The sequence below is a fragment of the Oncorhynchus kisutch genome, linkage group LG22 (assembly GCF_002021735.2).
Source record: "Oncorhynchus kisutch isolate 150728-3 linkage group LG22, Okis_V2, whole genome shotgun sequence".
NCBI lineage: Eukaryota > Metazoa > Chordata > Actinopteri > Salmoniformes > Salmonidae > Oncorhynchus > Oncorhynchus kisutch.
In genome coordinates this window covers 28282617-28294795 of record NC_034195.2, presented here as the reverse complement: position 1 = coordinate 28294795, position 12179 = coordinate 28282617, and the positions used below count along the sequence as shown (strand labels likewise).

At 44.3% G+C, this 12179-nt stretch overlaps 1 protein-coding gene across 5 annotated transcripts in view; it reads left to right on the top strand.

Annotated features, from left to right (window-relative positions):
- The window catches only part of scaper (S-phase cyclin A-associated protein in the ER), a 127511-nt gene that overhangs the window by 70093 nt on the left and 45239 nt on the right, over positions 1 to 12179 (top strand). For all 5 annotated transcript variants that reach the window (XM_031801399.1, XM_031801397.1, XM_031801400.1 and 2 more), the window contains one exon: positions 4133 to 4269. In XM_031801399.1, the coding sequence (XP_031657259.1) occupies positions 4133 to 4269 (137 nt within the window). The remainder of the gene's footprint in view (positions 1 to 4132; positions 4270 to 12179) is intronic.

The following is a 12179-nucleotide window of genomic DNA, read 5'->3' as shown; positions in this document are numbered from 1 at the left end:
TGATGCGTATGCTAAAGATGGACACCCGGCAACCTTCTCTAGTGGGTACTCACAGTGCATTCGGAAAGTATTCTGACCGCTTTATTCTAAAATGGATTTTTTTAAATGTATTCCCCCTGATCAATCTACACACAATACCCCATAATTACAAAGCAACATTTTTTTTTTTTTTTTTTAATATACAGTATATATTTGTTTTACAAATGTATAAAATAAAAAAATTAAAATGGAAATATTACATTTACATAAGTATTCAGACCCTTTACCCAGTACATTGTTGAAGCACCTTTGGCATCGATTACAGCGAGCCTTCTTGGGCATGACGCTACAAGCTTGGCACACCTGTTTTTGGGGAGTTTCTCCCATTCTTCTCTACAGATCTTCTCAAGCTTTGTCAGGTTGGATGGGGAGTGTCGCTGCACAGCTATTTCCACGTCTCTCCAGAGATGTTCGATTGGGTTCAAGTCCGGGCTCTGTCTGGGCCACTCAAGGACATTCAGAGACTTGTCCCGATGCCACTCCTGATTTGTCTTGGCTGTGTGCTTAGGGTCGTTGTCTTGTTGGAAGGTGAACCTTTGCCCCAGTCTGAGAACCTGCTCCAGAGTGCTCAGGACTTCATCAAGTGTCTCTCTGTTCTTTGCTCCATTCATCTATCCCTCAATCCTGACTGGTCTCCCAGTCCATACCGCTGAACAACATCCCCACAGCATGATTCTGTCACCACCATTCTTCAGCGCAGGGATGGTATTGGCCAGGTGATGAGCGGTTCCCGGTTTCCTCCAGACGTGATGCTTTATATTCAGGCCAAAGAGATCAATCTTGGTTTCATCAGACCAGAGAATCTTGTTTCTGGGAGTCCTTTAGGTGCTTCCGTCTTGCCACTCTACCATAAAGGCCTAATTAGTGGAGTGCTTCAGAGAACGTTGTCCATCTGGAAGGTCCTCCCATCTCCACAGAGGAAATCTGGAGGTCCGTCAGTTCTTGGTCACCTCCCCATCCAACCTGACGGAGCTTGAGAAGATCTGCCGAGGAGAATGGGAGAAACTCCCCAAATACAGGTATGCTGTAATCGCTGCCAAAGGTGCTTCAACAAAGTACTGAGTAAAGGGTCTGAATAGTTATGTAAATGTGATGTTTTTGTAAAAAAAAAATATATATACATTTTGAACCCTCCTGGAGTCCAAATACATTAAGGCACTTACATTTACATATAAATCAAAAGAGAACACTTTCTCTCTTTTCCTCCTCGAACAACTCCTCAGAACAACACTGCAGAAGTCTTTGTTTCGGTGACGGTCTTAGTTTTTGCAACAAGACCGCCACTTATAGCTGCCGCTGAGAAAACAGAGACTGAAACACTAAATACCAATTGCCTTACAGAGGTGAAGAGCACACCACCTGGTACTAACTGATGATTGCCTAGGAGAGGAGAAATCACTCCCCCTCCAATACAGCCTCTGATTCTGAAAAAAAACAACAATCACAAATTGCCCTGCCCCTTAATCCTGGTTAATGTGTCAATCATCTACAATTTATGAGCAGTCAGCAGGTCACACATCAAGTAGGCTACTGGGAAGACAGACTTAAAGTAGATGGCCCTAGCTATCAAAAAAACAAAAACTATACAACAGATTAAGACAAAAAAATTATACTTATCACTCCTGGATGTATCAGGAGTCCTTTAGCAATAGAATGAAGCACTGCACTGTAGTTACAGTGGGGAGAACAAGTATTTGATACACTGCCGATTTTGCAGGTTTTCCTACTTACAAAGCATGTAGAGGTCTGTAATTTCTATCATAGGTACACTTCAACTGTGAGAGACGGAATCTAAAACAGAAATCCAGAAAATCACATTGTATGATTTTTAAGTAATTAATTTGCATTTTATTGCATGACATAAGTATTTGATACAACAGAAAAGCAGAACTTAATATTTGGTACAGAAACCTTTGTTTGCAATTGCAGAGATCATACGTTTCCTGTAGTTCTTGACCAGGTTTGCACACACTCTGCAGCAGGGATTTTGGCCCACTTCTCCATACAGACCTTCTCCAGATCCTTCAGGTTTCTGGGCTGTCGCCGGGCAATACGGACTTTCAGCTCCCTCCCAAGATTTTCTATTGGGTTCAGGTCTGGAGACTGGCTAGGCCACTCCAGGACCTTGAGATGCTTCTTACGGAGCCACTCCTTAGTTGCCCTGGCAGTGTGTTTCGGGTCGTTGTCATGCTGGAAGACCCAGTCACGACCCATCTTCAATGCTCTTACTGAGGGAAGAAGGTTGTTGGCCAAGATCTCGCGATACATGGCCCCATCCATCCTCCCCTCAATACGGTGCAGTCGTCCTGTCCCCTTTGCAGAAAAACATCCCCAAAGAATGATGTTTCCACCTCCATGCTTCATGGTTGGGATGGTGTTCTTGGGGTTGTACTCATCCTTCTTCTTCCTCCAAACACGGCAAGTGGAGTTTAGACCAAAAGGCTCTATTTTTGTCTCATCAGACCACGTGACCTTCTCGCATTCCTCCTCTGGATCATCCAGATGGTCATTGGAAAACTTCAGACGGGCCTGGACATGCGCTGGCTTGAGCAGGGGGACCTTGCGTGCGCTGCAGGATTTTAATCCATGACGGCGTAGTTTGCTACTAATGGTTTTCTTTGATACTGTGGTCCCAGCTCTCTTCAGGTCATTGACCAGGTCCTGCCGTGTAGTTCTGGGCTGATCCCTCACCTTCCTCATGATCAGTGATGCCCCACGAGGTGAGATCTTGCATGGAGCCCCAGACTGAGGGTGATTGACCGTCATCTTGAACTTCTTCCATTTTCTAATAATTGCGCCAACAGTTGTTGCCTTCTCACCAAGTTGCTTGCCTATTGTCCTGTAGCCCATCCCAGCCTTGTGCAGGTCTACAATTGTATCCCTGATGTCCTTACACAGCTCCCTGATCTTGGCCATTGTGGAGAGGTTGGAGTCTGTTTGATTGAGTGTGTGGACAGGTGTCTTTTTATACAGGTAACGAGTTCAAACAGGTGCAGTTAATACAGGTAATGATTGGAGAACAGGAGGGCTTCTCAAAGAAAAACGAACAGGTCTGTGAGAGCCGGAATTCTTACTGGTTGGTAGGTGATCAAATACTTATGTCATGCAATAAAATGCATTACTTAAAAATCATACAATGTGATTTTCTGAATCTGGAGAGATTCCGTCTCTCGCAGTTGAAGTGTACCTATGATAAAAATTACAGACCACTACATGCTTTGTAAGTAGGAAAACCTGCAAAATCGGCAGGTTATCAAATACTCCCCACTGTATATTGCAAAATTACTGCAGTAAAAAATATATATATTTTAGACACAGTATTTGCAGCATACTGAAGTTGTACTACAGTTATACTGCACACGGACTGCAATCTTTTTTTGTAAGGGTCCCTTTGATTGATCAGGTTGATAACAAATCAATAAGTCAAAACAATAAAGCCGTAAGAATTGATTCCCGATCCTGTTTGTGATCGCTATTGCTCATGGATTATTGAGCACTTTAGCACATAGTTAACTCTCAGTCTTCTCTATCTCTTGTGTCCTTATGATGACACCGTTCTTTCAAGGGTTTCTTCTGAAACCCCTTTTCAAGCAGCAGGTGCACTGCCAACACTTAACAAAAAGAAATGGAATGCCTCATGCAGGCTGGACTGCTGAATGGATACTGCCATCTAGTTAGACCATTCCATCCTCTAAGATTCTGGATGACAGCATAATTGGGTAATTGATTATTTTGCACATCCATCATGATTTTTAAATTGGGTTACATCCCTCTGTCTCCTGGTGGAGATATCAGCAGCATCTGATCTGACAGACCTGGTGTGGCATATTCTAGACTGGAAGCAAAACCTCTACCTAATTCAGCATTACCATGGGTGCCAGGCAGCAGGTGGACTCACAGGCTTCTCAGTGCCAGAGGTTATGTCTACCAAGGAAAAATGGCACCCTAGATAATTGCCTGCCTTTTTATTTAACCTTCTTTCCTCACTCCTTGTGTCCATTACAATTTCATATCAGCATCACATTTGCTTACACTGTTGGACACATTTTTAATAATGAGATTAGTTGTAATGAAATGTTTGCATGTGTTTCAGGAGCATCTTTCCTTAAAGAAGTACATAGTTGACATTGTGACGGACAGCACTGTCTCCTCTGAGAGTGTGAAGGACGGAGAGGAGAGGCAGAAGGCACGCAAGAAGGCAAAGAAGCTCCGCGGACGCATGAACTCCAGGTGATGCATCCATCTGTCCCTCTTCTCTCTCCCCCGCTCTCTCGCTCTCTCTCTCCCTCCCTGTGACACCCTCTCAGGCACAGAGGACAGCGCTGTCTTCGGCGGGGTGCTTTGAGTGACAAGGCGATGGAAGCAGACGTTATGTGCATCACAGCTGTCCACAGAATAACACTGATGAGCTTAATTTATGGCCACTTTCTGTGATTGGGGAAGAAAAATGGGTATCGATCTGAGGCCCTGGCTTTCACCTGTTAAGAGCTCTCCCCCTAATTGCTGCCAGGGTTCTGCCAAAACTGAAGCCGCCTCCAGTGGACAATAGTATGTTAAAGTATGTGTAAACCATGCCTATTTTTCTTTCTCCGGGCTATTGATTTTTAAATGAAGTATCAAAGAAAATCAATAGTAATCAACAAATAGGAGTCAACGCGCCTCTGTCAGATCCCAGACATGGGATCAATCAGTTTAGTAGCCTGTCACAACAAGGGAGGAAGGAAGGGGTTGGGGGGCAGGATAGGGACATGGCAGAGTAGAGAGAAAGTTGTGGGATGAGCTGTTTGTCACGGGGCAGGTTGGACTGTGGCGGCCTGGGGGGTGCAGCACCTGAAATGACATATGTCTTATGCGCGTCGTTAACTCTTACGAGCAAACAGTCCTCTTTTGTAGTCACTTTTATTATCAGAACACTCACTCACCTTTGTTATACATTCTATTTTTAGCAGCGCCCACTAACATTTTAACTTAACTCAGCTTCTCAGTATATGTCCGACTTATGTTTTATTTAAAGGGGACTGGTAGAGGGGGCAGAAGTATCCAACATATTAAATATTTAGTACTTTATTCTATATAACTTCGCTTTCAGTGAAGTTTGTCATGAGTGTTTCTGTTCCCTTATGGAGGAGTTTCTGCTGAGAAAGTGACATGGTCTGCCTCTGTTCACCATCCCTAGCCCCATCCCCAGCCCTCTCTCTCTCAGCCCCAGCTCTAACCCTGCTGAGACTAGCACTCAGAGGCACAAGGCTTTTAGAGGTAGTAAATAACACAAAGCCCAAACTAGCATAAAGGTGAGCAGTTCCATCGCTGAGTGGAAATGAGCCGTTTTATTGGAGCATGGCAGGGTGTCGGTAAAATGCAAGAGATGTTTTCATTGGACTCTGAGGCGGGCTTTTATCCCCTCCATCATAAACTGCTGAACACAGTTTAACCCACATTTTGGCGGTTTGGCTGTCTTTTTTCCTGTAATATTGGGCTGCTTTTCTGATGAAAATATGCGTTGGGATGCGTTCTGAACTTTGAAACATGGATTTGGAAGTGTGTACCTGCTCCTGTAGTGCAAGCCGTTTGGCTGTAGCCCGCTGTGTGTGTTTCCCTTGGCTGGGAACAGAGTCAGTAGTGTGTTAGTGGAGCTCAGAAGGAGGTGGGCACACAAAGACACCCCTGTGTGGAACCTGGATAGGTCATCACAGCAATACTCCTTTCACCCAGTAGAGGAGCTGAATGGGTCCATATACACACAATGTTCCTGTGAGATGAGGCCCCAGGGAAACCACTAGAGGTTTCAGGCTCATCAAGCCGACTTGTAGTTAAAACAACCGGTCCATTTGGGTCCAACCCGACTGTTTAGCTGTTTTGCCATAATGCACAGTATATACAGTAACACAGCATCAAACAGTATACATGTAACAATATTAAACTAAATTGGTTACTTTTTGCCTCCAAAGGTAGACATTTTTACAGTGTTGGCTCTCTTTAGTTGGTCAGGGCCAGCCCAGTCCAGATTAATAAAGAGCAGACTGTGATGAATTGATTATTAGTTCTGCATTGTAGATTTGTGCTTTTTCTCTTATAGCTGATTACTAATATTTATAGCCGCAGCCCATTTAGCCGAGCCTGCTGCCGAGCATGATGAATGGCTCAGCAATTGCTCCCCGTTTAACCTGGGTGGGTGTAAACCTGTCAGAGATGAATATTGTAATATTAGGAATGACAAACGGGCCAGGTATAGTTCAAGTTCTGGTGACAGGAAAGCAGCAGCATTTTTTTATTCAGTCGTCTTGGAGGACATGTTAAATAATGTGATAGAATGATGGACCTCCGTCACCCCACTAGCCGTTTAGCTGATCGGTTTACTCAGCATGCCTATAGCATTTAAGGACCCTGACCTTGCCTTCACACCAGGCTCTGAATATCTCGGGGTAATGCCTCTTTGGTAATGCAGTTTATGGTCTGTTCTCACGGTAAACAATCTTTCTGTTTTCATACATTCGGAAAAGACAGTACTAATAGCGTTTCATGTTAGGTTTCTCTCAGCATTGGGAAAATGCATACATCCTTGGTTAATCCAGTAATCTTTGTGGGAATGTACGTACACAACTAGGTTTCACATGGGGGCCACATTTTTCAGAGCTAATAGTCGGCGGGCCAGAACATAATTTGCATATAAAATATTAGCACAATTAATAGGCCTACACAACAAATTGAACAAAATGTTTGAACACATCTGATGAATACATCATTTAAATGACACTAACATAATAATTTTGATCTGATTACACTAATAAAATCCGCAATGTTTCTATTAAGTTCTTATTTTTGTCTATTTTTCTGTGCTGTGATTAGTGGGGAGAAACAGGTCTACGTAGCCTACTAAGGCTATACTTTTTTTTAATGGCAACATTAGTTCAGAACAATTAGCTTTCTAGCAAGAGAAAATGTCACTCTCAAAGTAGAACCACCAACCTACAGGGCCCACCCTTAAGGTGAAAGGGGCAGCGACAGAGCTGACGTTTCTGATGAAACGGCGGTAGAAGTTGGCTAACCCCTTTATGGTGGTTGGGACTGGCCATGATCTGACCACATCTACCTTCCTGTTGTCCATCCACACTACTTGCTGGCTGATTTGGTAGCCTAAGAAGGAGACAGCCCTCTAATGAAGTTGGTACTTCTCAGCCTTGATGAACAGGTGGTTAGCCAGGAGATGTTTCAGGACTGCCTTGAACGTGAGTGATGTGATCCTCCAGGGTAGCCGAGTGGACCAAGATATAATCGATTTACACGACGACCTGGCATCCGAGCATGTCCCTGAACACCTCGTTAACGAATGCCTGGAACGCTGACGGAACGTTGGCTAAACCAAATGGCATCACCAAGTACTCATAGTGACCAGACATTGTGCTAAACACAGTCTTCCACTCATCCCACTCCCGGATGCGGATGAGATTGTAAGCACTCCGCAGGTCCAGTTTGGTAAAGAACCAGGCCTCGCAGAGCTGTTCGATGGCTGCCGGCACCAAAGGGATAGGGTAACGGTACTTCTTGGTGATTTCGTTGAGTCCTCGCTATTCATTACATGGATGTAACCCTCCATCCTTTTTGGCCATGAAGAAGTGGACATGCAGATGAATGACATGACATGCAGAAGCTTGTTGAAGCGCCTCTGATGTAATCCTCCATGGCCTGGGTCTCAGCCACCGACAGAGGGTAGATGCATCTGTGCAGAGGCGCAGACCCTGCCAGCAGTTCGATGGCGGGTCTTGGAAAATACCTCCTGCAGGTCCTGGTATACCTCCGGGATGTTGGGCTGAACGGCAACCACAGGACTCTCACCTGACTTGGAACCACAGGGAATGGGGAAGCAGGTCCTCCAGCATTCTGGTGATCAGTCTGTGATTCCCATCCTCGACCATGACCATGGTGGGGTTATGGCGTTGAAGCCAAGGGAGGCCGAGGATGATCTTGGACTCCACGGTGAGGGTGAGTGGTTGTGTGTGTGTGTGTGTGTGTGTGTGTGTGTGTGTGTGTGTGATGGTTCCGGATCCTAATGGCCAATTATCAAGGGCTTGAACCGGAAAAGGAGAGTAGAGCGGAGAGGAGGCACGGGTCTGGTCAATAAAGTTCCCCGCGGCATCGGAATCCACTAACGCTGTAGACACAGTACATGAGGGACAATCAACTAGTGTGATGGACACCAAAAAGAGTTTAGCAGAAAGTGATGAAGATGGAATACTCACTCCTGCCCTATGAGGTGGAAGATCACATGACCGTCCCTCTGCTCTTGTGGATCCCGGCATGGGGAGGTGTAAGAATCCTACCTCCATGGGTTCAGGCTCTGATCCAGAGTGTTCCCTGAGGGAGGGGGAGAAGCAATGAGAGTACCGACGCTCCAGTAGTAGGTTATCCAGACGGATGGCCATCCCAATGAGTGTGTCCAAAGTGAGGTTGTCATCTCGACAGGTTAGTTCCGTCTGGACCTCCTTGCGCAGACCTCTTTGGAAAAGCATGCGAAGCGCCTGCTCGTTCCTTCCGCTGGATGCTGCTACTGTCCAGAAGGTGAGCATGTACTCGGCAGCTGTCTGGTCCCTCTTGCGTAATTGGAGTAAGCTCTCACTCTCTGCCCTCCAGGGGATGATCGAAGCTGCATTTGGACAGACCATGAGCCCCACATATGAATCTAGCTCTTCTCCTCTCTCCCAGATGTCTGTGGCCCATTCCAAAGCCTGCCCAGTCAGCAGAGAAATAACAGTGGCAACCTTGGAGCTCTCGGTGGTGGGGGCTCCCCTCTGGTGTGTAAAGTAGAGTGAGCACTGAAGTAGGAAGCCATGGCATTTAGATGGGGTGTCGTCATATTTATCTAGGAGGGACAAATAGGCATCGCTGACCTGAGTAGGTTGCTGAATGGGCTGTTGTGCTGGGTCGACTGGTTGTCGAGTATCCTCCACTAGTTGATGGCAACGCCTCCCGGGTACGTTTGAGACATTGCACACTACGAAGAACCTCTCCCATAGCTGTCCCCAGTTGTGCCAGCTGGTCCTGATGTTGACGTAGAAGGTATCCCTGCTCGTCGACTGTCTGGGAGATATTTTGTTCTCCTGCTGCTTCCATTGTTTGAGTCAGTATTCTGTAACGAAAACGCTGTGAGTTGATAAGCAGGTGCAGATGAAACGTTTAATAAAACGACCAACGTAACAGTAGCATATATGCGTTAACACAGGATAAATACTGACTGGGGAAGGAACCTAAGAGTGCCAGATATAGGGGAGTTAATGGTAGTCCAGGTGTGCGTAATGATGGATCCCAGGACCGGTGGTTAGTATACCGGCGATGTCGAACGCCGGAGGGGAGGAGCGGGAGTAGACGTGACACCGAGACTCCTGATATTAACAGACATTAACAGACATCGCCTTTTTTTCTTTAAATTATTGTTTTATGTAGGATGCTACATTTTGGGCTAGCTGTCATTGTAAGTAGGCCTAATTAAAACATCCCACTTCTATTAGGCCACATTTCTCTATTGTGAAAGATGCTGTTAACCCTCAGCCAGTTGCTGTCATTTTAAATACGCATTGGTTTAGAAGAAATAAACTCCAATAAAGCCCTCTTCTTTTTTGTAAAAAGTCAAATTGAAATTAAGATTATTGTTGAAATGAATTACTCTACTGGGGTAGTTTTTCTCCATCTGCTTACTGTCGCCTACATTCGCTATCCTCATGAATGAAGTTAACATCTCACTTTTGCATTATTTAGGTGGGGTAACTTCCTTCCTGCATCGCAGGTCCGATTAAAAAAAAAAAATTATAATAAAAAATTATAATATTCATCATACATTTTTTTGGGGGGGGCAATAATATTGCTGGCGGGCCACACTGACCTACAGTGACAATCTGCTCTGGAGCCCTGTGTTTCTGATCGAATTACCTTCCATTAACCCATCCAAATCCCTCTACAATACTGTATGATATTACATTTACAAACACAGGTTTTTTCACAGAGCACTGTATGGATGTTGTATGTCCTAGCCATGTCTGAGGCCTGGCTTAGGAAGGCCACCTGAAGTTTCCATCCCTAACTATAACATTTTACAACAATATAGAACTTTCCACCATAATTTGCAAATAAATTCATAAAAAATCCTACAATGTGATTTTCTGGATTTCTTTTTCTCATTTTGTCTGTCATAGTTGAAGTGTACCTATGATGAAAATTACAGGCCTCTCTCATCTTTTTAAGTGGGTGAACTTACACAATTGGTGGCTGACTAAATACTTTTTTGCCCCACTCTATCCATCCTGCCTTTCTAAAGTCTTCGAAAGCCAAGTTAATAAACAGATCACCAACCATTTTGATTTTTAAAAATGTATTTACCTTTATTTAACAAGGCAAGTCAGTAAAGAACAAGTTCTTATTTTCAATGACGGCCTAGGAACAGTGGGTTAACTGCCTGTTCAGGGGCAGAACGACAGATTTGTACCTTGTCAGCTCGGGGGTTTGAACTTGCAACCTTCCGGTTACCAGTCCAACGCTCTAACCACTAGGCAAATCTCCAAACGATCTTCAACGCCATACAACATTCCTTCCGCGGCCTCCAACTGCTTTTAAATGCTAGTAACACTAAGTGTATGCTGTCCATACCCTCCCGCCCGACTAGCATCACTACTCTGGACGGTTCTGATCTAGAATATGTGAACAATTACAAATACCTAGGTGTCTGGTTAGACTGTAAACTCTCCTTCCAGACTCACATTAAGCAGCTCCAATCCAAAATCATATCTTGAATCGGCTTCCTATTTCACAGCAAAGCCTCCTTCACTAATGCCGCCAAACTCACCCTCATAAAACTGAATATCCTACCGATCCTTGGTTTCGGCGATGTAATTTACAAAATAACCCCCAACACTCTACTCAGCAAACGGGATGTAGTCTATCACCGTGCCATGTGCTTTATTACCAAAGCCCTATATACTACCCACCACAGCGACCTGTATGCTCTCTTTGACTGGCCCTCACGACATATCCGTCGCCAAACCCACTGGCTCCAGGTCATCTATAAGTCTTTGCTAGGTAAAGCACCACCTTATCTCAGCTCACTGGTCACCATAGCAACACCCACATGCTCCACTGGTCACCATAGCAACACGCACATGCTCACATCTTCTGCACATCTGTCACTCCAGTATTAATGCTAAATTGTAATTATTTTCGCCTCTAGGGCCTATTTATTGCCTACCTCCCTACACTTTTACACACACTGTACCTAGATTTGTATTATTTTTATTTATTTTGTGTTATTGACTACATTTGTTTATGTGTAACTCTGGGTTGTTGTTTTTGTCGCACTGCTTTATCTTGGTCAGGTCGCAGTTGTAAATGAGAACTTGTTCTCAACTAGCCTACCTGCTTAAATAAATGTGAAATAAAATAAATAAATAGATGTTAAAACATTTTTATTTACTCCAGGCCAAAAGTTTGCCCCTTTAGTTAATGTACTGCCAATGTGCAGTGATTTACAGTACACTTTTAGATCGGAAATAAATCCATATTAATATTTTTTAAACTTTTACAACTGCTGAAGAAGACATTGATAACGTAGTGCAAAGACTAAAAAGTTAAGCACGTGAATTGATCATTTCAATGATGGTATCGAGTTTAAACTCATGCCTTTTTATATGGGAAGGTTGCCCTTGAGAGCAGACATTTCTAATTTGCTCATAGATATTTCTCAGATTGATAAATGTTTGCTGATTTAACCTTAGAAATTGTAAACATTGATAAAACCCCATAGTCAGTTTACCTAAATATTTTGTCTTCACTGGAGCTACACAACCTTTTATTTCAGGGTTTAATTCTGAGCTGGATTGACATTAACAGTGTTTCTAATGACTTGAGCCTTGTTCTGCCAGGACAGGTCTGGTCCTCTAGGGAGGCTCCACCTGTCCTCTTCCGGGGCCTGTTAGTTTATCCGCTGCTTTGTGTCTGACCGTAGGACCTTCTTTCTGTCAGCCTGGGATCTATAATAACTCTTATCTTCTCTGAGATGCTGACTGTCTGACTGACAGACAGATGCTCTGTGTGCTACTAGTAGAGCCTGTCTTCTTTGCCATGTCTGCTGGTCTAATGCCACAGAGAACAGTCCTAAT